The following is a 26,288-nucleotide window of genomic DNA, read 5'->3' as shown; positions in this document are numbered from 1 at the left end:
AAGTTAGGACAAGAGAATTAAATGAGGATAAAGTAGACACATTCTCTTTATTACAAAAAGAAAAAAAAGAATTTGATGCATTTATCATTCTGGGTTTTTTTAAAATTTAATCTTTTATTTACTCATAAAGAGCCAATAAGTTATATAAATCAGAGTAGTTTTCATTTCCTTACTGAAGTAGTCAATAAGATTTTAACTTGGATTTATGCTGACCCAGTAGCACTGTAGCTCTTCGAGTGTACTGGTCTTTGTTTTCCACAGCAATTCCTCACCCCAAGGCTACATTTCTTGCACAGCTTCCAATGAAAACTCTGCCATGGTGTTAGCAGAACACTGTGGCTCCCTGGGAGGGAGCAAGTGCAGCCAAGGCAGTGTCCAGGCACACACCTGAGTGCAGGGCCCCAGCACCCCCAGAGCCAGACCCTGGGCTGGCAGAGACCACCCCAGCCTTTCTGCCTCCCACTGCTCTCGAGAGGAAGCCATAAACTACACTGAAGCTCCATGCAGAAGGCAGGGGGAATGACTCCATGTGAGAGATGTTAAACCAAATACTTTTGTATTTAATTATGTTAAGAACTCAAGGAAGTTAAAACCATAGACAAATGCACAGAACCATCAATGACAATGAACCAAGGCAGCAACATTGTCATTCCCTGCTTTAAACAGTGTCTGAAACAAGTTCTAAACAAGTACAACCTGGGATATTCATGTAGAACTGAAACCGTGATTGTTTGCTTTACCTAGTACAAAGGATTTTCCAACACTTGAGTAACTTATAACTAAGCCCATGGTTGTCATTTCCCCATCTGCTTCCCATAAGCAGATGTTTTCCTTTGTACACCAGTAATAGGTTTTTCCACAAAAACAATGCAATCTAGTTTTCATGGTAACACACAACAGCATTCTCATCTTGTTCCTCTTCATCTCCATCCTCATCTTCATCCCCTTGATCTCCAGATTCAGTATCATCTTCATCTTCAACCTGAAATACAAGATCTATTGTGAGCAGTAACATCACTTATTCTGATCCAACCTTTTCAAGGTAAGACAAATGCTGAGTGCAAATAAACTTAAAGATAACCTAAAATAACTATGCCACATCAATTAATGCTTATTAAATGCAACTGTCATCTTGCAATGTCCATAGTTTTTTACTTCTCTGCTGAATAGAGAAGTGGCTGATCACTGGGGACAACAGGTAGTGGTCAACTCTCATTGCTGGCTGCCAGAAGTTGTTGAAAAACTGATAGATTTAACTTCCCTCTATAGAAAGGGGCCTCACCCAACTTTTCTGGATTGAGGATTACCATGCCCAGGCCTGTATCAGACCCAAGAACTCACTGGATCCATTCCTTCACTTACCGCTACACCAAAGTCCTTCAATTTCATCTTCTGGGCAGATATTGTCTGATCCTGGTCAGCCAAAAGCACCAGGAGATCATCCTGTTCCTTCTTGGATTCTGCAAGTTCTCGCTGCAGCTTAGTGTTCTTCTCTTGCAATATAGCAACCGTGCTAGTGGATGAGTCCAGCTGCTGCTTCAGTGATTCCTTCTCCTCAGAAAGGGATTTGACTTGACTCTGGCAACAGGAAAATCCCACATCAAATTACAATATAAGCATAGGTAAAACTGAAACCCTGTATCCTTCAAACACATCCTACACACAACCTTTAGCAGCTCCAGCCCACTGTTGGTTCCTGTGGCCTTGTTCCCACACACACTTACACAAACTATAACAGCTTTGATAAAGCAGGAACAAATATAAACAGTGGTTACCCTCCTCTCAAACTGGACCGTCTGTGCCACAGTAAAGCCACACCTTAAACTGTCCTTACCAAGGCCTTAAAGGCAGACAGATTTCTATTTCCCAGGTGAAAAATGAAGGAAACAACCAGCTTCCCTTCCAGAGCCTGAAACACTGAGGATGCTGAGGAAACAAACCACTTCCACCAGCCCTGGCTACTGCAGAGGCCTCCTAAGTGAAGGCTGAGTATCCAATGGCTTGGTTTGGTGCTCACCCACTACCTACCTTCAGCTCTTTGATTTCTTGCTCCAGTCGTCCCTCCAATTCTGAGCTTGTTGCTGCTGTTGCACCACTGTCTCCTAACAGGGGATCTGCAGTTGTATTCTGTGGACAAGGAATTCCCCCTCAGTGTTGCACATACTACGACAGCAAGCTGAGACATTACACAGACTTTTTTTTTCAAAGCATATTCTCTTTTTACAGCACAGCCAAGGTATGGTGAGGACATACATCCCATGCTGCAAGGCATCAGCAAACACATGTGTGCTTCCTCAGGTCTCAGACTCATACACGCATGTACACACCAAGAAGAAGACAAAGCAAAACCTTTATTTCATAGCAGATGCACTTGAAAGACTTGCAGGCTTTTTTCTAGGCAGACCCTATTACAGGCAACGCACCTTTGCTCTGATATTTCTCAAGTGACCCAAAAGTCTTTTTATTAGGCTAAAGATCCAATTCATTAGGCTAAAGCTCCAATGCTTTGCATAAGGCTACTAAAAATAGCAACAGCTGCATCTCAGTTCAGCCCTACACAAAGTTATTTCCAAAATGTGACAGCTGCCTGTCAGATACAACTGCCACATGGCACAAATTTGAGACCAATGCCTCTCCAGTTGGAGCACACTTAAACCAGTCCTCCAAGGAAGGGAGGCAGTAGGGTGTAGGGTGGCCTGACAGCTGGAGGGACACCAGGACACACCTCTGCCTCCAAAGGCATCATCACAAACACACATGGTCAGCACATGTGCCATGGCATCTTCCCTCCCAGCAGCTGAGTCTGCCTCTCCCAGACTGTGTGCACATTGAACACTTGTTTGCCAGCTGGTTCTGGGGCCCCTGTTCCTGCAGCATGATTAATTTGTTAGCTCTGCTCTGGAAGTGTCTGGAACATCTTCAGACAACTTGTTCAGGTTCTGCAGCCCAACATGGCCTTTCTAAAGTAGCTTATTAGTTTTGAAGACAGTCACATTTATACAGCCACAAGGCTTTACTGCTTCATTAGTTCAGTACACAGCCAAAAAAACTCTGCAGCATTTGGAGGCCTGCACAGACAGATGCCCCTATCATTTGCCCTTGAACTAGACATCAACTTTCAAATCACTACCCTCAACTGTTTGTAAGAATAATGATCTCGCTCACGTGTATGATATCACACTTTGTATCTCACAAAGGCTATTTCACTTAATTAGAGCATAAGCTTGGAACAGCCAGTTTATAATCGTTTAAAAATCCCAAGGACCAGTGCCATTAGAGAGAACTAACCTGGCTAAAAGTCCCTTCTATGCTCATGAAGGATTTGTCTGGGTAACTCGTGACTTAATTTAAAACCCCGCTGGAATCACTTGCCAATGAGTGCACTTAAAAAGAGCTTGGTTTAGGAAGGTAGCTACAGACAGTAGCAGGAAGGCATGTCTTGAAGATTTAGTTCCCATAGATAGAAAAAATAATTAATTCACCAGTACCATCACTTGTAGCTTTTGATTCTCCATCTGAAGCTTGGAGATTTCCGCAGACTGTAGTTGTATCTGACTCCTGAGCATTTCTAACTCCTTTGGGAAACAGAGAAAACTTTTCAGTTCATTTGATGAAACTGCACATTGACAGGAAATTTTCCTGAGGTTAAATGCTCCCAGACTAACTGCTTCATACTAGCAAATGTAAGAGGAAAGCTGCCTCTCCATGAGACCACAACAGCTCTTTCCTGCAGTGACAAGGCTTGACAGCAACATGCACCATTGTCCACCCTGCTCTTATAAACCTTCTTCTGTGAAATGCCCAACCAAGGCACCTGTTTGAGCCTCAGTCACTTACAAAGGTGTTTCATACCACTTGCACTCCCCACTGGTGTCCTCTGTGCATTGCCCCTCTTGGTGCAGAAACCCATGATGACTTAGTAATCCAGGCACCATTAGTTCTCCAAACAGAGGAACTCAGCCAGCTATTTTTTGAGCAACATCTACCTTAAAGAACTGAATCTCCAGTTATTTATTCTGTGCTGTACATCTAATACCTGCAGACTCTCATATCAACATTTAAACATACATTCTGCACTGGATAAATACATTTTGCAAGTCAGTTCAAGTGTCTTCTGCTGGCTTAAGCCTGGTTACTGAAAACAACCAGTTCATTTTCAGATGCATAAACTTGATGCTCCAAGATTAGGACCATCATCACAAAGATGTCCGATGAAAAAGAGCAACACATTCAGGAATCAATGGTCCTCCCTGAGGAGTTAATCTCCCTTCTCATCCCAAGCTACCCCCATTCAGCTATGCTTAAATACCACAAGTTCACCTTCTGGAGCTCATTACTGTGCTCCAAGCCACCAAATCTGCTGGTCTGTAAAGACTGTTCTGTAGCTCCCATTTCCAACTGGGAAGAATTCTGAAAGAAAAATGGGGAAAAAAATCAGCTTTAGTACTAGAATTCCAAAAGTAGTCACATTGTCAAAAAACTCTTCTTGCTGCTCTTGTACTACCAAATTTCCAGCAGAGAAGTCACAAGCAGGCTGAGCAATGCACATCAAAGCTTTCTGATGAGAACAGCTGGTTGTGACCTCTGAGGTGGGTGCAGAAGAACCTTTCACCAGTGCAAATGCAGCACTTACCAATTTTTCTATCACAGAATCCTTTTCCTTTAACTGCCCTTGCAGCAGCTCATGCTTGTTTTTCCACTCTTCCAGTTCCTCTCTCAGTTTGCTCACTTCTTCTGTCTGAATGCCATTCATCTGCAATGTGTCACCATGGGAATTATGATGCTGGGTGTCCTTTCCTAAACAGCAAGAGGTTACAACCAAGGTCAAACAAGCAGTTCCATAACTTAAGTTTCCAGCAGACCAATTTAAGTACTTGTTACCCATCCTGCTCCTGCCCTACAAGCCCTTCTTGTTCTAACTAAAGAAGCAAAGCATAGTACTTAAGAATTTTCTACATATAAAACAGAACCAACAAGGAAGAGCTCTCATTTGCCATTCCTTCAGGTCTTTGTGCTGCTAGCTATTTCAGCCATTCTCTTCATCCAAAATAACAGCATGCACAAATTCTGAAGGCAGTTTGGGTATTTTTAATCATGTCCTGTATACCTTATCAGGCCTTTTGACCCTGGGATAAGAAGAACATGCTGTCCTGATTTACACACTAAATTTGCAATTTCCCTAGTGATAATAATAGGCTGCATCTTGCACACCAGCCAGACCATCTTCCCCAGTTCACACTTGCATTCCAGACTCAAACTGCAGCCCACTCCAAGGCCCATCTGGTCATGTTCTGAACCTGGACAGGCAGTAACTGGTTTGGATTGACTTGACCCAAGGCAGAGGCAGCCTCTCCAGGCAGTCAGCAGCTCCCACAGCAAGTGTGAGCTCTTACACCCACAAGGCTTTCTCTGCTGGAGCTCTGCTGCAACTTGCCAGAAGCCACAACATCTTGGCACAAGCAAGATGATTTTACATTGTCACTCATGAAGCCTACCCAGCTGTACTTTCAGGAGATTATACTGGTCTTTATGCTGTTGGATCTGAGACACTTGCTGTGTGACTGTAGCCTGGAGCTGTTCATTTTGAGATGTTAAAGTGTTGATTCGTTGTTTTAGTTCTTCAAGCTCCTGGTCCTGTAAAAGAAAAAAAACACACCATACTATATACATACAGTAGTCATATATATATATATAGTTATACTATTAACTCTGGAATAGGAATACAATTCTGCCAGGAAGGTGAAGGAAAGCAGCAAAACCTGAGCTCCACCACTCGGTGCTACCCAGGACAAATAAGCAGGAAAGCTTCCTGCAAACCTACCTAACTATGCCTAAGAAAAACACCTGGCAAAGTCAGCAACAGCCTGTCATACCAATAACAGGAGAAAGGGAAAGGTGGGAAGTTTGCTGATTGTAATTTTTATCTAGCATATTAAAACTTGCATTTGTTTTCTCTACTACTTCAGGAATCTTTAAAGAAATCATGCTAACTATAGACATCACATGTTCATTAAAGGCTCTGGTAGTACCAAAGCATCCCTAATGCCTCACATAGCCCATGCTTTGATCTCTGAACACAGAACACCTGCTTCAGTTTCCTATTAGCAGTTTAATTAGCTTTGTTCCTCTACTTCTCCATCTGAGCTGCAGCAACCATACAAGTTAACTACCCCTGGAAAAAGATTTTTAGAGTCCAACCCCAGCAGGTACAGCCAAACTTCCACCAACAAACCATTTTTTCATTCAGCCCCATTTGCATGTGTCCAAGTGAGAGCCCAGAACTAAAAACTGTATCTCTGAAGGGCTGCAAGTTCTCCAGTTCCTCATTTGAAATCAAAACACTCCAACACAGGTAGGAGCATGTGGTCCAAGGGAAAGTAAAGAAAAACCTGAACCAGTGTTCCAAACAGTGGCATTTCAGTTGAATCTTGACATGAGTGTTGTTAGAAGTATTTCTGCATTGCTAAATTCCCTGTTATTTGTTTTAGAACAAGGGGGATCGAAGTGCACCACAGTGCCTCCAAAGACAAAACTGACTACTTTTAGAGGCACATATATGTGCTCCCTCTTACCTGCTCTCTAATGACTTTTTTGTAGTGAGTCACAATGTTGTCATGCTGTTCCAATGTCTTCTTGACCTCCTCTTCCTTTTTATCTTCCTCACTGGACTTGTAAATTGCTTTACTTATGACACCTGTCAAAAACAGTTTGTCAGCTAGAGCCCAGTTCACATCTTAGACCTCAAAACAGTCCCACAGTTTGAGTTCATTGCATTACAAACTCAACCTGAACATTAACAAAGGGATTGTCACAGATTTAATAGAAATGGTGACTTGATTGCAGTTGACACATTTACTGCTTTCCTCTGTTCCAGGTAAGTAAATGGGTGTTTTAAGTAATTCATATGAAAAAAAAAAGTGTTTTACTTGCACTATGGCTCCACTACACTGCAGCCCAAATCATTCTGTGAATAAGTTAAAGACTTAGACTGCAAGAGCAACAGGCAGATGAAACTGCTTGGGCAAACCCATCTTTACAGTTTCATCTTGCTCCAGACTGATTTAAATTCACTGCAATATTAATAAACAGGACACCAGTCAGATGTTAGACTGATGACAAGTAGTGAAGCACACACTAAAGCAAGTGTCCATTTCCTAACAAGCCAAGAATTTCAGCATTCACCTTTTAAAACTTATCAATTAGAAGCAGCAACTATCTGGATTATGTACTTCAAAAAATGAAGCTTCTATGACCCATTGTATGTGCTCAGTACTTGAGTTTCTGTGTCAGCACAGGTAAACACCTCTTGGACAGTGTAATAACTCACAAAATCTATTAGTCATCATTCCACTGAAGAATACCAGGAAATCCAGTTAGAATATCTAGCTAAACACTTAAACTGCAACTTGGGTATGTGATTACTTACAGCTATTACCATAACCTTAAGTGTCATCACACTACTTTCAAGAGTAACACAACATGTTTAGCTACCAAACTGATGGATGAGCTACTCATCCATCAGTTTATGGATGAGCTACTCATCCATCAGTTTATGACAAAAACTGGAGAAATGAGTTTAACATCTCACCTTCCAATTCCTTTACCAGCTTTGTAAATTCATGGTCAAACATCATGTGGTCTGGACTAGAGAAACTAGGCTGTGGTTTCTGAGCAGCTCTGGAATAAAGTTCATGTTTGCTAATGAAGCCAAGCTTCTCAATGAAGTTCTCCCTGCCAATCCTCTTCTCAATCAGCTGCTTCAGTTTCTCTCTACAAGGAGCAGACAAATCAATGCCAGTGCAGTAACAGGACAAGAAGAGAACCCATCATTCCATCAAGGTGGGTTCTGCAAACACAACTCTTATTATCTGTCTCAAGTCTTAATCCCACTGCTGTTCCACTTCAAAGCCTCTTGAACCACCACCTGCCTTTCACAGAACCTTTCCCTACAGTCCTGTTACTTCTCTCATACTTACTTCCTATAATTCTCAAGGGAATTGTCATTGTAGTAGATGGAAATGCCAAGCAAAAGTGCACACAGGCCTTGGACAAGCTGCTCCTCTTCTCCAAGGTTTTCAGCTATCTGCCCTGTAAGCTGGAACTCTTGATAAGGATATTGGAGATATTTCACCATTACAACACATGTATCACTTCTCCCTGTACACAATCCTTTGTATTTACACACAAACCCAAGCTTGTTTAGGAAGAAAGACTAAAGAGGTGACCAAACCCTTGCAAAGTTAACACCTATTTGGAAGAACTCAGGTGATCAGTGGTTTCCCATAAAATTCTCAGTAGCTGTCTGTTTAACCTGAGATATTTACTTGCTCCAGAGCACACCTGCAGTGTAGATAAAGGTGCCAGTTTAGCTTTATGTGCTCAGGCATTTGACTAGTTTTTTCCTGAAAAGCAAGCGAAGAAGTTAACAGAAGTACAAAGCATTCTTTTTGCCTCTTGAGTGTAAGTTTAATTCACACTAAATACCAACAAGTTTGTTGCTCTAAAAATTCACTTGGCTAGCAGACTGAGACAGTTTTCCACACTACTTGGGTATGTGCATCTTACACACAAATCAGTGTATGCAGCGTGCTGACAACTAAAGGGTGATTTTGTCTCTTGGCCCCATGCATTTTCTGTTTTGCAGAATCCCCATAAAGTGATCCAAACATTTAACTTGAACACAAATAACCCAGCTCGTGGCTAAGCAGGGGGTTCCACTCTGCAAGCAAGCCAAAGGATACAAAAGGCACATTGGCTGGATTGTGAAGGAAGTGGGTGACAGCAATGGAGCAGTTGCTCAGCCAAGTACAAAGCAACATCAGTAGTCCAACTCTGGTCTGCACTTTGCTGCCCTGTGAAGAATGAACACTGCTATCATTACCTTTCCACAGAGAGGACTAAAATACAAACCCAAGCTGTACTGGATGAGAACTCGCCTACTTCCACCTTATTTTTTCATAAACAGCAAGTTATGTCTTTCCAAACACCCATTTGTTAGTTATACTGAACACCTTTAATGCTTGGATAAAACAAGGATCAAACCATTCAGGTTGAACTGTCCTCAGAGCAAACCAGCAAGCCACACAGATGTGAAATATTACTCAATGCAAATCAGCACTAATATAAAATCATAACGTGTTAGTTCTGCATTTTTAATACAAGGGTAACATGAAGAAACATACACAAAACCCCCTTGAAAAAAAGGGAACAAGGTCTATATTAAGTGACATAAGGATTCCCTGGAAAAGGTGTATCACCAAGACATACCCTGATGACTTAAAACTGCCAGGTGGTCCTAGTATTATCTTCTGAGTAAAGAACAATAATCCTGTAACGGCATTTGGTTCAACAATATGCACATTCAGCCAGCAAGCCAAATGCTAACTGCAGCCTTTTATTTATCCTAGACAGAAAAAATTAGTTTTCATCTCTAAATCAGCTGTTGCCAATTGTGTCTCAGCTGCAAGTATTTGGGCCCAGCTGAGCTAAGGCAAGCACCCATCTCTTCCAACAGTCAACATACAGATGGCAACCAAGGAAAGTGTTCCCTCCCTCACTTACCAACACTGGCTCTAAGTGTCCCAACAGGATTTGCCAGCCCATGCACATTGGGAATAACCCCTCTAACTGGCAGTGCCCCTGTGGCACATGGCTGTACCTTCTCCAGCCTTGGTACCAGTGGCCCTTCCCTCCTGAGAAACATGGAGTTACTTCTGCTTGTGCAGCCCGACACTTCAGCACACCCACATGCTGGATGCAGCTGCAAACCACATTTATTCTCAAGCACTGCCTGCTATTCAGAGGTCAAATTGATGTGCTCTGCCTAAGGATTTTCACACAGCCCAAAACATCCTCTCTAAAAACTAGCTATTTTCTAGACATACCATGATAATAACACCTACTCTGACAGATGAGAGCTGCTGTTCCACAGTTCAGAGCTGGTAACAACGCTGTGCTGTGATCAACAGGGTAAAACACAACAACTCCACAGCAGAAATACTTCTTTTTGTGCCACCAATAACCAACTCAGCTGTGTTTTAATTAACAGCCTGGAAACCAAACAACTCTGCAGGGATCATCTGCTCATAAGAGATCCCTGCTATTCACAATTAGGCAGGCTAACTGGTTTTTCCTCTAGCAGTCAGGACATAAGCAGCATATCCCCACTTCTGATGTTACAACCCCTTCAGAAAACACCACTCCTAACAGCTGTAGTTTTCCTTAGAAGAAATCCCAACTATTATGTGAACAGATGGTCCATTAGTCTGCCCCCCAAGAAAGAAAGCACCCATGTTGCCCAAGATACATATCCCATAGTTTTGGGAGCACCCCCAGAGATTCCCCTGGAGGCACCAAGAGTTTGTTATGCCAGGGAAAACCCAAACCACTGCAACACAAAGCTGTAAGTGGAAACACATCAAAAAGCAGTTAAAGCAATTCTCCCCAGCAGACCCCAGACAAGAGGAAAAGGCCTGCCTTTGGCAGGAAAACGCACAAGCTGTGCCAAAAAATACATACCCGTCTGTCGATCTTATCACCCTGCAAGTTACACACATATTACTTGAGAACCTTCAAGTGAAACATTTCAGAAATATCCCCCCATATCCGAGTCCCTTTTGTCATGTAGTACTGAACAATCACAAGCATTTTTACTGACTCAAATTTACCTTACCACAGACATTCCAGGAATAGGATCAAAATGAATACTGCCTATTTTTGGCTAAAGCAGGAGAAAAGTCAAAGGAACAAGTTCTAAATTCCAGCCATTACTTTCACTTGCAGCAAAATCTAATTGCCATCAGAGTTAACCAACTCCCTACTAGCAGGCTTTTTTCCTTGAATGGTTCCAACACAAGGAGGCATGGGCCAGGAGGTGAACTTCACTCACTTGACATTTGCCAAGCCCGGTATTAACATGTTGAACAAGATCAAAAAGGTTTCATCTTTGCATAGCAGAGCCAGCCATCAGTACATGACAGCCTGGTTTTTTCATTATGTTTCCAGTTAGCAGGTTCAGTTTAAATACCAAACAGGCACTTCTTCAGCAGAAAACATGAGTGGGGATTCTGCCACTTAGCTTTGTCCTTTAAACCAGGTCTAAGACCTGGATGCTTTGGGGCCACCTGAGAAGAGGCAGCATCAAGAAGCAATCTGATTGAAAAGCAAGATTTGCTGCTATTCTCCTCCCCTCGAAGGAGCTTTAAACAACAGCCTGCCAAAGAGAATTCTCCTTATCAAGCCAACACTTGTGTCCCTGCCATGGCCCTGCCCAGGAGGGACGCTGCCCGGGGCAGGCGGTGCCGTACCTGCGACAGGATGTTGGTGCACTGCTGCAGCAGCGACACGGGCGGGTTGCCGATGCTGGTGGCCAGCTGGACCCGCAGCAGCTGCTCCTTGAGCGTGGCGTTCTCCTGCAGGGCGTGGGCCAGGGCCACGGCAGCACACCAGTTGGACAGCGAGTCCGTGGAGAAGAGGCCCCCGCAGAGCAGCTGGCCCGCCGAGACAGAGTTACCTGTAGCTACCAGAGAGGCCAAGAGGTACGAGGGAGATTAAAGTAAGCCACAGAACAGGCAAAATATTTCAGACAGTACGGCTAAAACACAGAAAAAACTAACTAAGGAGGTTTTTGACAAATCGAAGCCCAGTCACTCTGCCCAGGGCAGTCACTGAACAGCAGGTAAATAACTTCTCACGAGACACCGGGTGGTGCACTGAACAGGTGCTAGCTCAGAACCCACTGCAGAAATGGTGCCCTTGCCTACCGTCAATAGTGGATGGCAGGAGCGTCGAGACAATTTCTCCTTGTCCTTTTTGGTTTTTGTACAGAAAGCACTGGAAACAGTAGAGAACAGCACAGCGGAGCACAAACGGCTGCCTCTCGTTTACCATGGACATGAGCAGCACTACGATTGCAGGCCTGTTGGGAAAGCAAGGAAAAGCAGAGAACTAAGAGCAAGGACAAGGTGAGAACTGAACTGTGAATGAAAACAGCTGTAAGTATGTAATATGGATCTATTTCAAGGGTAAGGAAAGATACTGTGGCCTACCACTGCAGCTATTACTATTTCAAACAAGAGTATTAAAACCCTAGGTGTTAAAAGTTGTTCAGTTATTTATACACAAAATATGAGATTGATAATCCATTTCCCTTGCCTCTAAGTCCTCTTTGGACTATCCTCTGGCTAACAGCAACAGCAGCTCATCCTGATCAAGGAATTTTTCAGTCATTGCTCATTTGTTTTTCGGGTGCCACATAACACCAGTTCTAGGCCTCATCTCTCTGCAAACATACCTGACACCTTAATGCTGTAACCAACACACCCTACATAAACTTGAAGCTGTTACTCCAGATCATAATTCCAAGTGTGGAATCAAAAAAAAATCTTTTGGATTGCCCATACCAATACCTTATCACCTAACAAGAGTTAGAACACCTTTCTTGCTCTACCTTGGTGGATTAGAAGGTGCATTTACAGAGGCAAAGTAGTCTTGATTTGTCTGGCATCCTCGGATGACCTCCGACACAGTATTAATGGTCTAGGGAAAGGGCAGAGAAGAAAGTTAAATCCATGTTTAAATCTAGGTCTACCACCTAGAGCTTCCAAAACTATTCCAGTTTACCCTGACAGTTCAGTACTGACAAGCACATACAAAGTCTCAGTGCAGAGACTTAAGTAAAACCAGTGTGCATGAAATCAAAGCATTTAACAGCTGTAAAAGATACTGAGCAAAGCTTAAGGGACACAAAGCTCAGACACCTCCAGCTTCATTTTGTATGCCAGATCAGTTTTCCTATGACAGCAAAATAACAGCTAAACTGTACATCTTTAAAAAGTGAAAAGGTGAAACCTTGTAAGAAATTAACAACTGGAACAGAGGAGTCCACACTCAATCCAAGCACATGCTTTTATCAAGGGAAAAATCCCTCACCCTCCATTGCTGGCAGGGCTTTCTACAAGCTAAAATCCCTCATCACTGGAAACCTATCAAAGTAGACTATCTGTAGACTCTACCAAAAAATAAAACCAGCAATAAACCCGCCCAAAAACCTAGAAAAGTCATTACTCAATTCAGCTGCTCTGGGATATGCTGAAATCTAAAGGAAAAAAAAAAATAGGCTGACCCAAATTCCTTCTGGTAGCAGAACACCAGAAATTCACCAGCATAAATGATTCTGCCATTTACACTGCCCACACAGGAAGCTGACACCTCTAGCATCTCCAACAGGTGCTTTGCAAATCCTCAGTCTCTGCAGCAGCTGGTTTTCCCTGCAGACTGCTGTTATCACCCATCTGGTCACTCCCACCCCTCCATCCATTGCCCCCTTACTTCCGTGAGGATATCGGCAGGAACGCCGGTTGCCATGAGGATGGTGCAGAGCTGCTGCAAGAGCCCACAGTGGAACATGGCCTTCTGACAGCTGCTGGTGGCACCAGGAGGGTTCGTGGGGGACACCAGGACCCGCACAAGCTACAGCGGAGGAAACATGACCATGTGAACAGTGCCTGGGGCCTTCTGACCACAAAACCAAAGGCACGTGAGGTTTCACCATAAAACAGAATTGCTTCTTAAAATGGAGACTGTAAACAATGAACAGAATGTTTATCTCATTGCTACGTATGGCTGCTTGATTTTCAGTTTTATACCAGGGAATTCTTTACATAGAACACACCCAATTATGTTCTTAGTTTACATCAGTTACATCTCGGGTGACCAAGTTATGCGATATGCCAGCCATCCCAGACTCGCCTGTGACAGGGTTTGTGCTTAAAGCAGCACAGCTCACAAGCTATGGTGGCTTATTCTGAGCTGAACACCTGGATTTCACAGTTGTGACATGACACTTTCCGCTGCACAAGAGCTGACATTAGTAATTAGCTGTAATAGCACCTTACCTGCAGCATCAGGTGAAGATTAGTTACTTTCTGTGCAGACCACCCACAGTTGTCATCTCCAACCTCAAACCAAGGCTTCATACGCTGAATGTATGAACCTTCCTTGAAGAAATTCTGATTGGAATTATTATTCTTCAACAAGTTTTGCAACAGGATGAGACAGTCTTCCACCACTATGCCTGATGAGACAAAGCATCACAAGGTGACTCAAAATGCACCAGATGGAAACAAATCAGCTTGTCCATACACTGAGGATGTTCTAGATGAAACAGAGCACGCATTTCTGAACTCTTTCTTAACACACATCAGGCTTGGATCAATAACTAGGAACCTTGTGAAACCATAGCTAGTTTTCTATCACAAGTACAAAGCAAATTCCCAAAGTATGTACAGCTCATACCAGTTAAGTGGGTATATGGGAAAAACTGCCAACAAAACCTGACCATCACCATATGTCCCAAAGTTCACCTGTTCCAGAATCAGACTACACTGTCCCTACGAAATGTACTGGAAGTTCCTCCTGAACTCCATTGTGATTCCGAGGCAGCACCTCCTCCTGCCTCACATATTCATTCTCTACAATTACTGGCTACCATCTTCAACTTACATCTAATCTACTTTTTAGTTTTCCAATTACATTCAGATAAAGGTTCCTCTTATCACAGGAACAGATAAGTAGCAGGGGGGAAGGAAGAGATGTCTCAGCACATAGGAATTTTCATAATGAGTTTCCTAAAAATATTAACTGCCTAAAATAGCACCTTTAAATCAAAGGTTTGCTGAACACTTCCATGCCAACATATCTGGAATAATACAGCTGAGAGAGAAGCAGTAACTGTTCTTGCAGCCCACAGAAAGGTCATGGAACAGCAACCTGCCATACTACTGAAATAGACTGTAGTAAAGGTATCACATATTGCTAGCAAAAAAAAAAAAACAACCAAAAAAAACCCCAAGCCCTCAAGTGCTGCATTGTTCTTTGCTCCTTGTTAAAATTCTTTTCTCCTCCCAACAGGTGACTGACTGCTCAAGAAGTTAACCAGAAAACTGAAGCTGTTGGTGCAGCTGAAGGAACTCAGCAAGATGTTACTTCCAGCTACTCCAAGCATCCAAGGATCCCGTGGGAAGAAGGCAGGTGCTTAACTCGGTAAGTGACAAATGCAGCACACACATCTGACACTGCCATTCCAAGCAAATAAATCCACAGGCCCAGGTCAAGCAGGAACACACTAACTCCTGCACACACGCTCAGAGAAGTGACCTGATGTTTTAACTAAATACACCAGCTTGTCAAAAGACACTGAAACACAGCTGCCTGGATAATCACGGTTTTACTTATTTTTTAAGAACCAGTCTGTAAATTGTGATCCTTTTACCCCCTGACCAAGCTCCAACCACCCGCTAAGGTAAGTCTGGAAACATCAGCTCATAGTTGCAGAAGCACAAGGCTAAGTCAAAGTTCACTGTACCTCCATCACTGTTTCCTTCCTCTGTTATGATATCCAGAAGTCTCTCAAAGGCATTTTCAAAGGCAACAATCTTCTGTATGGCTGCATTACTTTTGGTCAACTGCTGTAACAACAGGACTCCCTTGACAGGAGGAGAAGAAAACAAATCAAACGTGGGTTTTAGTAGAAATCCATTGTTTTTGACAAGTCTCAGCTCCTGGGAAGATGCCAAAACAGCAGCCCAAGCCTCTGGCAGGATGACAGGCACAGCCCCACGCCCTGCAGCTCAGCACATGCACACCCCCATGGACAGCAGGCACAGAGGGTGCCCAGGGTCCCTGCACTTACATCATTGCGGATAACCTCCCTGGAGTCTGCTAGCAAGTCCATGAGGCGGGAAACACCTGCAAGAAACAGTTTTTTAAAAATACACACAAAAAAGGTGCAGCTTTTTCATGCTGGAGCTCTTCAAAACATCTTGCTCAAGCCTCTTCTAGGCCTATGCCATGTCTGCTGAGCATCAAGCTCCAAATGTATCGGCAATGGATTCAGATACTCACCCATGGGGCTGACCAGAATGATCTGCTGCACTTGAGGCCCTTGCTGCTTTAAGAGAGATGTCAGCAGCTTCACTCCAGGCCAACGAACATGGAAATCAAATTCCTGAAAGGATGAAAAGGAGCATGTTAGGTAACAAACTCCTCAGTATTTCAATCTGGTACACTGACAGTTCCTTAATACTGCTCAAAGCATGACATAGGTTCCACACAGGAAAAGTAGAATATCATGCTATTTACTGAAGTTGGACTACAAAGGAAAGGAAAAAAAAGAAGAGTATTGTGTTGTTGTCTCTCTCAAGCACAGTCACAAGCTTAGTTTGGGTACAAAAAATTTTAACAGCTCCAGGTAAAAAGGCAGTCCATCAGGACAAAACCAGTGGAAAATGAGTCAAATATCATGCTGCTGGAAAGCAGTCATCCTTTCCACTTCAACTGCACCTCAGACATAACTGTCTCTTCACGATTTAATGATCATCTAAAAAGTAATCCTTGTACAAGGGACAACCACTGCTGTTTGGGGAACAGTAATCTTTATACATTCTAATGAAGTAACTAAACCCCTTTCTCAAGTAACAGGATGAGAGAACATGGGGAAGTTTAGAATAGCTATTCAGGGAAATTGCCAAAGGTGGTTGGGCATTCCAAAGACTGCCCAGAGCAGTGGTGGAGCCATTCCTAAAGTGTTCAGGAATCGTGGATGTGGCACTTTGGCATATAGCTTAGCAGTGAACATGGTGGTGCTGGGTTAACAGTTGGATTCTATGATCCTGGAGGCATTTTCCAACCTAAATGGTTCTGTGATTCTCTTCCATGCTCCCCTGCTTTAAAAGCTGCACCAGTGCTGTTCATCCAGGTCAGTCCTGACTCACCTCCAGCCCCACCTTCACTGGCTGCTGGCACACCTCAGCCCTGACACCAGCTTCACAAGGACAAAACCACGGCTCTCTTCATCAGGCAAAGCACCACCCCTCTCTCAGCAGCCTGAACATGACACAGTTACTCACCTCCACCAGAGTCAACAGCAGAGTGACATTTTCTTGCTGCTTAATGAAAATCTCTGTGAACTGACTCCCCAAATCATCAACGTGTTTTGCGGAGTTTTCTTCTGCAACAGCCAAAAACAACATATTGCAACACAACTGGAACAACTTCAGCAGCTCTGATTTTTATTCTTACTAAAATAAGGCCATGGGTGACCTAAAATTGTGAATCACTGTTATAAATGTTAATTGAATTATTTTCAAAACAAACACCAAAACAAGCTTTTAACAAAACAAAAACCCTACATTATTCTAAACGTAACTCTGCAATCTCAGCAGTTACATCCCCATATTGCTCCACTAATCCCTACTCATGTAGGGTACCCCTCATGAGTACCCTACATTGATGGGCAAAAACAAAGTACATGCCACACCAAGAGCCTTGAAGGGTACAGAATATAAATCATCTAAAGCTAATTGCCCTAAATATCTTAATTATTCTAGTGGGTTTAGCAATAGAAAAAGACCTAAACATCAGCAAGGGAAAAGAATCACAGACAAGCATCAAAACTGCTCACTCTTGGAATCTGAATTGATTTCAAATGTGCCAAAACTGAGGGCTATTCTATTCTTCACCCTACAGTTAAATAGAATTGGGGTAGCACTTTGTCTTACCAAATTATTTAATGCATCACTGTTGCATGAACAAAAAACAAATGCTAAAGTATCCCATGCAAGCAACTTATCTGCACCACTATTTTTCTAGGCTGAGTGACAAAATACATAATTGTTCCACAGAACAGTGGCATGTAGGTACTACTGGTTGGGATAATTAAGGAATGGCAGGTGCAAAACTGAGCAGGAGCAACTCTAATTCAAAGGGAAAGTGTTGGTTTTAATAGAAATAAACAGTAAAGCAAGTCAATTTGACTTTGAATTTTCTCCTCCAAAAACCACTCTGTGCTAAATTTCTAGCTGCAGAAATTACAATACATTATAAGAAAAGTTAAAAGGAAAGACTGTTTGCACACAAAACTATGTGAAAAACAGCTCTAGCTCTGCCACGTAGCACCTAACAGGACAGAGTCCCACTGTGACCTCTCTGAAGCTGAGGGTCTTACCAAGTCTAGGCCTGACATATATTAATTTACAAAAACCAAGATTAACAGCTCCACACAACTTCAGCTTCTGGGCTTGCTGCTGTACAATAAAAGGCAACTTAGCTGGGAATCAATCACACATAGATTGCACATCCTGTAGCTGGCTGCAGGCCAAGGAGAGAGAACCCAGAAAACCTAAACATTTTGCTATCAAAATTAAGTCAAAACACTTGACTTACACTTTTCCATGGGCTGTGACTGAACATCCTTGTCCCACCCTCAGCTGCAAACAGCAAGCATTTGAACTCTTACTGCCAACTGTTGCCCTTGCCCAAGCTCCAGGTGCCAAGGCAACACCTGTGCAGCATACACAACTCGCAGCCTCTCTAAGGCTGTAGCTGGTTTTTCTTACTCTAGCCCAGTATTCTCATATGAAAGGGCCAAATCACATTTTTTTCTGTTCAAGTATTTCCACTACATTTAATAAAAACCCAATCAGGCAAAGGGAAACACTATTTTCCACTTACACTAGAGATCTTGCAACCAGCCTTCCACCCATAATTGTTCCTTACACCTACACATTCCCAGGGCTATCTCAAATCAAACCAACAGCTTCCATCCAGTAAAATCAGATCAATTCACTACCAAGCAGCACTGCAGACTAGAATTTAGTTTAAAAAATAAAATCAGTTTCAAAAAGAGAACATGCAAAGCATTAGTGGCAACCTAGGGTAGAAGTGAATACTGTGAATATTTTAACATGCATTGCTTAAAAGAGACACTGTGAAGGATGCTCATGTGCAGCTGATGCACTGGTGTCCAGCCTCAGGGCTTCTTGCAAACAAAAACTCTGTTCACTAACTTTGGTCCCTTAGAATCCTACCAGTTTGGGGCTGCACACCTTGGACATCCTTATCAAGAATTGACCATTACTGCAGTCTCTGGGATATGCCAAATCACAGGAGAAGTCAAATTGGAAACACACTTGAGCTCCCAAGAGTAAGGATAGAGCAGAAGGCAAAATGCCTTCCCTGAGCTCCAGTGCAAGTTCCTACAGTGTCCTTTTTAAACAGCAGCAAGTGTTACCAGCAAGAGTAGTGACTAGAGCTAAAACAAAGTGCCATATTTATAGAAGTAAAGGTTTTTTTACCTTCTGAGTCATCTGTCAGTGCAGATAAAATAAAAAGAAACAAGAGACAGGTTTACCAGTTGAACAGCTTTCCACACAGCACAACCAATTACAGCATAAGCTCAGGTTTGCAAAGCAGCCATCCCAGCTTCCTACAGCAGCTGGACTCCTGTGGGAAGTTCTGATGGAAGGGGTCAAACTGAAGCATCCCATAACCCTTACAACCCTGGTCATCTCTCACACACAACTCCAGCTGGACAATTCTTGGCTCTCTGGAAAAACTTCACAACACTTTTGGCCAGTCCATGATCAAGGCTTCTACCACAAGCACGAATTCACCAGTAGTAAGAAACTCTGATCTTGTTCTAAACCTTTTTTATCAAGACAGGGAACTGGTGGAACGTGGAAAAGCAAGCCAAAGAAGCCAAACACAATTTGAAACGTGGTTTAGAGTAACATTCATTGGCCTTGGAGACCTGTTTAATGGCCTTCAAAAATCAAACAGCTAGGAGTGGCATGGATTTTTCACAGCCCAGCTGTACATAGAAAAGTAGAATCTTTCCAAGTCTCTCTATCCACTGCCACAGCAGGGTTGAAAAAGGTTTTCACACTTCTATGTGGCACCTTATCGCAGGTACCAGAGTTATATCTCAAAATCCTTGTTAAATCATGAGATGGTAATGTCTCATTTGACAGTAACAGGCAGAACTATCCTTTCCCAGCAGCAAAGAAGGACTTGACTCCTGACTTACAAACTAGAAAAGAAGTTCCCCATTCCAACCTGGCTCCTGTTCAGAGAACAAAGATTTTTTAATTAATAAGCAAGAGAGCCAGTGTTACTTCTATGCAAGCTGCATCCAAGATCTTCAGCATTATCCTAAGAGCTACACACAATAATAAAGCAGGTCTAGGTGAGCATTAGTAAATCACAGTATTACAGCTGATAATTTGAACAAGGAAAGCAATGCCACAGTTAATACAACTATTACTACCAAGTGCTTACCTTGCTCCTCCTCTTCTAGGTCATTCGATATAACATTGTAGAGTGTGTCCAAAGCATAGCCAATTATTTCAGAATCTGAACTGCAAATGAAAGAACCACTTTTCTTTAATGACTTATTTCCAACTACTCTTACAACATTGCTCTTCTGCCCAGGCAGTTGCCTTGGCAGCACTAGGCCAAGTAAGAAGCACAGATTTATTGGAGTACCACATAACCATGAGCTATCTACTACCTGAACAAAGTCAAACTCCTTTTCCCAGTTCCATTCCCTCAGGTGAGCCTCAGGAAGTCTGATGAAACCAGATGACCACAGGACTCTTCACTGTAGGTGTGTCTTTAATTTCCAAGACACTCCCTCCAGCAGGGAGGGACAGGACAAGTCACTGTCCCAGCAGAAATTCCTAGCAATACTTCAGACTTGCCAGAAGATCACCCAGTGAAGATGCAGACAAGCCTCAGCACTTCCCAGGTGGGACCCTCCCTGCTGTGGATTGTGACAAACAGGTGGCCTCTGTGTCACCAAACCCACTAAACCTAATTATTACAGGCTTTTGAACTCCAGCATCCCCAGGAAGTTGCAGAGAAGCCCATTGCATTAGCTGACCTGCTCACACCCAGACCCTTCTCTCAGGAAAGACCTGTTTCTTCTGCATTACCGAGGCTGAACTATCTGTAAACCCTATGCTACAACCAAGACAGCCCAAAAGTTTATGGGGCAAAATATAACTATACCATCATTTCTGCTACTTGCTTTCTTGCTCTTAAAGCAAAACAGAATGAAAGCAGTTGGTTAAAAAAAAAGAAGGAAAATAGAAGATAAAACCACAGAGAAAGGCATATCCGAGTGCAGAAGGACAGCTCACAGAATTTTCATTACTCTATCAAGCATCTAAAAAGAAGACTATCAAAAAAAGCCCTCTGACTCCAGCTTCTAAGTATTTACTCTCACTGATCTCCAAGGCATTCCAAGTAAGGTTTCCACACCAGAGATAAATTTGCATTTCACGAGGCTGCTAGGCCAGTTTAGAGCAGAACAACCACCTAACCTTGTAGTCCATGGAAGCAGACTCATCTAGCAGGTATGACCACATCTCCAGCTGCTCATGCTTGCCCTTTACTGTAATTTTTTACTTTTGAACACACTACCACAAAGTCTATGCTTCCCTTTTCATAGAAAAGAAACAGATCCACATCTAAAAACACACAGAAGGTCTTCCTTGGAAACTTGAAAAGCAAGGCTGCAACTTGGTGGGTTCTTTTCCATCCTTTGATAGGGAAATTACAGCAGCTCCAAAAGAAAAAACACATGAAATGTAAAAGCAGGCCTTGTTTCTCCGTTTGAAAGACAAGACATCACAAAATGAGGACAGCAGCATCCCACCTCTGCTGTTCACTGCCTTGCCACAGCTGCTGTTCAGCACATCCCACACCTCACTGATTATTCTGCTCATGCTGAACTGTCCAGCTTGTAGTGTACACTAAAAACCATTCAAGAAACAAGACTTCTCAGGCCTCCCTAAGAGGCAGCCTTTGTGCAAGGCAACAATCCAGCACAAGGCACCTCAGCCAACCTGCCTCTGCTAGTGGTGATTTTCCACAGCACCCAAACAATTCCAGGGACCCCCAGGTTCCCCAAAACCAGCAGAGCAGAATCGTGTGGAAGTGAGGGCACCTGTGCATGGGCTGCCCTGCACATGGATAACCCAGGTTTGTGCCTTAGGGGAAAAAAAAGGCCATCTCTTAGGTCCACATATTAAGCTCCAAATTCTTTCAACTCCTTCAATTGTCACACTGAAATTCAAAAACCTTTTAATATATGTAGAAACAAAGCAGTTAAGGATCAAGTTGACTTCTCACTCCAGTGCCTTCTCCCGCACCAACAGTTGAGTGGCATTGCCCCGTTCTACAGTCAAATGCCAAATTTTATTCAAAATAATCCCCAGTGGGATGTAGCAACATCTCAACAACAAGTCAGTAGAAGTCCTCTACCAGATCACTATTTCATATTACTAAATAAACACATAGCACAAGAATTCTAGTATAAGAAAGTCTGGAACATGTAAAAGCTGACTCAGGCTCCAGGATGCCAAATTCACAGAACTGGAAAACTTAAAAGAAATCAGTTTTCTACAAAACAAGTTTTAAGCCCTTGAGCAGGAGACAGAGCTTCAGACAACCTACAAGTAAATTGTTTAGTAAGTGAAATGATGTCTTCCACTTAAGAAGTAGCATGTTGCTGTTTCAGGGTAAAGGCTGTAACTAATTCACAGCAAGACCCCAGGACCTAAGGAACTGAGAACTGGACACACACAGAATTTCTATTTTTCTAATCAAATTAAACCTGCCGTCATCTTCAGCTTCACAGCAACACATGCAATGGGCCACAAGCCAGCATGTGCCTGGGGTTTACATGAACACAGTGACATGTGAGAAGACAACTACAGTCACTCATTGGCCTCTCTTCTTAAGCAGCTGCAGGCAAAAAAAAAAAAATCCAACAGGTGGAAAAGAGCATTTTCCACTTTTGCATAAAGCTTCAGGGCACTTCAGATGGACACTGGAAAGGTTCAAAAATCAGACCTGTGGGCCCACACCAAAAAAGCAGCCTCCCATCACACTAGGCTTCAGGGACAGCTGAGCCTGTGACTTGCTTATCAACCCACTGAATCAGTTCAACTGGTTTTGATTTCATTTGAGTCCAGGAAATCTCATCTCCACCATTACTGACACCGAACAGTAACACAAACTCCAGCCTGTAACAACTGCACTGATCACACACAGACACTACAACTCTTTCTCCAAGGAGCCACAGCAACCAACACTTGGCCCAAGCTCATGTGCTGGCCCACCAAACAAGAAACAGCAAATGACTTGAGCAACATCTTGCCAGAGCAACATGTTTTCTTCAGCTGAAAACCCCCAAAAGACCCCACATATTTATTATTTTCTTTCCACTGCAGCCTGAGTTACACAAGATGTGTGCAGAACCGCAGCATCCACAATTTCCAAAGGATCAACTGGAGCTCAAAAAGCACTGCAAAGCCTCAAGTTCCTGCCCTAAAGGGTTCAGGTTGCCTACTCAACTGGATCAGTAGGGCCCCGCCTCCCTTCTCAAAGTTCAAATCTGCCCTCAGAGCAGATAAGTGGATGAAAGTAGGCTCCTTAACCTAGTTTTTTTTAAGGGCTTCCCCTTCACATCTGTGACAGTTACTCCTATAACCTTCCCTTTCACTGTTTGCACCAGGTCAGACATTCAATTTTAACTACCCAGCCCACAGAATAGGAATAACATGCACTTGCCTAGACCTTTTTCCCAGCTGGCATAACTGGCCAGGCAAGAAAGGCCTCAATCAGCAGTTTCCAGTCCTGTATCCATAACTGGGGCAGGAGGCCTCCTGGTAGACACTGAACTGCAGCTTTCCCAATTCTCCTCAGTACCAGCATCAAAGGACACGCTCCTCCTTCCAGTCTATGCCCATCCAGGTATTCCACAGGCTCATGACATTCTCACAAAGTGACCAGCTTGAGATTCAAGTCCAGACTGAATGACTATCCCCTTACGGTTGCCTACCTAAATACCAAGTATGTGCAGTATTTGAAGCTGAAATGCAAGGAGTGCAAACAGGCTCCATTGTACAACATGTGGGCACTGTCAGGTACAGCAGTGATCGCAAGGATGGATAACAAAGACATTCCAAGCACTGGATTGCATAAATATTACATTCTAGTCCACACAGAGCACCCAGACTCATGCCATGTGCCTCAGCAGCAGCCTCGGAGCCCGGCTCTCCTGTTTGCCTGAACCCAACTTGTTTTTAACACGCACAAGCAAAAACATACCCCTGCTGACTTCATTCTTTTTCTCTTAATTCTGTCTAGCTCACCTTTTGCACAGTAACAGCTTGGTCTGGGTTATTCCAAACAGTGTGTTTAGTTAACATGATCTGTTTGGACTCACCTCTCTACAGTAGTAGAAAGATAATCCCGATAAGCATTAAGACATACTTTGGTAGTACCTCCACTCCAGAGTTTGTCTTTCTGTCCCTCATCCCGGTTCCTGGAATTCTTTCTTTTTACCTCCAAATAGCCTCTCACGACATTTACCAGCAGAAAAAGCCAAGGTGGCAGAGGAGCTCTCAGAAACGCAGCTGCCCTCCCGGCTTTGTCCGCACAGTGCACCAGGTCTGCATCTGCTGTGTCAGCCCAGCAGCCCAGAGCAGCTGCAGGATGCTTACCGGTCCGTCTGGAGAACGTGGATGAGGTGTTCCATGGCTTGTATGCCGACCTCCAACCGGTATTTCTGTTTGGACGACACACAAAAAAGTTCACGGTCGAGGCCAAACACCACAGAAAGACTGGTTCACAGCACCTGACAGTACGTCGCTATTCAGGAAGTTGGCCACGTACCTTGGATAACGACTTGAGAGCACGGACAGCATCCCTCCGGTCATCCAGCAACGTGGACGAAGCTACGCGGTCACACAGCTTCTGGATCTGGAAGGGCACGTACAACGCACGGGATAAGCCGGCGCGGCGGCAGGGGACACTCCCGGCACACGGGAACCGCACGGGAGAGCCGCTCCCTGCCCGCCGAGCCGGCAGCCCCGAGCGGCACCGGGCACCACCCGGGCCTGGCACGGGCAGCGGCGGCAGGGCGGCCCCGGCCGGGGCTGTCGCGGCGCGCCGGCCCTGCCCCGGCCCGGCCGCGTCCCCCGCTCACCGTGTCGGCTCCCGAGGGCTGCGGGCCGGCGCTGGGGCCGCCCATGACGCCCCGCAAGAAGTTCATGGCGGCTCGGCCCGGCCGGCGCTGCCGCCGCCCCGCGGAAGCGGCCGCCGCGCCTGCGCTGCCACGTGGCGCGGCCGCGGCCGCGGGCGGGGCCGGCGCCGCTCGGCCCGGGAGCGCCGCCGCTCCTCCCGGCGCCTGCCTCCCCAGCAAAGGCTCGCCCGGCGCCTGCCTCCCCAGCAAAGGCTCGCTCGCTGCTCCGCCCGGCGGTGCTCGGTGCCTGCCTCCCGAGCAAAGGCTCGCTCGCAGTGAGCAGCGGATCCGCAGCGGCTGGGGGCGTTCACCTGTCTGGGAAGTAAAAAAGCGCACGACTCGAGCACGGTTCCCCTCCCGCGTCTCGGCGTCTGTGCATCCTCAACCACCGCTAGGCAAACGCTCAGGCTTGGCATGCAAGACATCGCGTTCACTGCTAAGGAAAAACAGCGAGGTGATAGCTACCGTGATCTACAAGTAGAAAACGTCCAAACACTTTTGAAACTGAGTCACCTCCGTGAGAACCAAAAGCTTACCTAGATAAGGCTGGTGGTTCAAGTCCAAGAGCACCACGAAGTTCTTAAATTACTTCCAGATGCTGAATGCCCCCATTGGGTGCTACTGCAAAATATTTGAGATTCCTGCTGAGGAGCATCAAACCCTTCATGCACTGCACCCACATACCAGCTTCCAGCCTAATGCTGCCTTCCTGATGGTTTCTGACAGGGTTTGACAGTGTTTAGCTTTCTGCATATCCAATCAAAGTAATTTTAATTGCAACCACAGCACAGAAAGGGCCAATGCCATCACTTCCAAAAACGACTTCACTTCCTTCCAGGGAGACCCCTCTCACGTGACGGTCTAAATCAAAAGCTTTGAGGATTTTATTTTCCTTATCAAGTATAGAATGAAATGAACCACCCAGCACATGGCCCAGAGGGTTTTCACCTTGTTGGGCAACAAAGAACCCTTCAGTGAAGTTTGGTCACCAAATGATGAGGTGGTTATAGCAACCATAGCCATATCGGCACTTTTCTGATGCAGAGGAAGGCAACTCCAGCCTGCAGTCACCACACAGCCCCAGCTGTGCTGCAGCCTTGCTGAGCACAGTCATGCATACCCGGGCTATGCATTCCTGACTGCGTCTCCCCCTCCCATGCCTGCCTAGCAGCACTCCAATCTACAAAACCCAGCCAGAGCTCACTCACAACAGCCTTAGCTTGTAAAGGTCCAGATCCTCTTACCCCTCATCCCCCACCAGCTGCAAAACAAGCCAGAGAAAAGAAAAAATTCCTACCAAACCAAAGATGTTGAGAGATTCAAATGTTAGGAAAGGTTCCCTCTCTTCCCCACAGTGATGATTCAAGGCCCATTCTGGGTCAGTGCAGATGCACAGCAGAACTCACCTGACACGTCC

General features: G+C 44.4%; 1 protein-coding gene and 1 long non-coding RNA gene across 9 annotated transcripts; one reads left to right on the top strand and one right to left on the bottom strand.

The window, feature by feature from the left end:
• Positions 1-22: 22 nt before the first annotated feature.
• On the bottom strand, positions 23-25,473 carry USO1 (USO1 vesicle transport factor). Of its 8 annotated transcripts, XM_085578409.1 has the most exons (26): positions 25,408-25,473; positions 25,183-25,307; positions 24,523-24,609; positions 24,351-24,415; positions 20,116-20,195; positions 16,908-17,008; positions 15,904-16,006; positions 15,692-15,747; positions 15,365-15,485; positions 13,896-14,074; positions 13,330-13,470; positions 12,449-12,537; positions 11,763-11,917; positions 11,307-11,518; positions 10,519-10,539; positions 8,742-8,852; positions 7,977-8,095; positions 7,589-7,770; positions 6,573-6,694; positions 5,496-5,634; positions 4,634-4,797; positions 4,321-4,410; positions 3,489-3,575; positions 2,029-2,127; positions 1,363-1,578; positions 23-982 (listed from the first exon to the last, which is right to left on the bottom strand). In XM_085578409.1, the coding sequence occupies exons 2-26, from the start codon at positions 25,294-25,296 to the stop codon at positions 875-877; spliced, it is 2,961 nt and encodes a 986-aa protein (XP_085434535.1). In that variant the 5' UTR covers positions 25,297-25,307; positions 25,408-25,473; the 3' UTR covers positions 23-874. The 8 variants fall into 8 exon arrangements, with proteins under 8 accessions (XP_085434535.1, XP_085434536.1, XP_021385214.3 ...); XM_085578410.1 differs by lacking the exon at positions 25,408-25,473 and having other exon boundaries at positions 11,307-11,512; XM_021529539.3 differs by lacking the exons at positions 25,183-25,307; positions 25,408-25,473 and adding an exon at positions 24,836-24,943.
• LOC146767719 (uncharacterized) lies at positions 11,859-17,100 on the top strand. The gene is made up of 2 exons (XR_014954949.1): positions 11,859-11,993; positions 14,911-17,100. It is a non-coding gene; the product is annotated as an uncharacterized LOC146767719 (long non-coding RNA).
• Positions 25,474-26,288: the final 815 nt, after the last annotated feature.

This window comes from Lonchura striata, chromosome 4, assembly GCF_050655825.1.
Source record: "Lonchura striata isolate lonStrDom1 chromosome 4, ASM5065582v1, whole genome shotgun sequence".
NCBI lineage: Eukaryota > Metazoa > Chordata > Aves > Passeriformes > Estrildidae > Lonchura > Lonchura striata.
The sequence above is the reverse complement of the archived record's forward strand: the minus strand, read 5'-3'. Positions and strand labels throughout refer to the sequence as shown.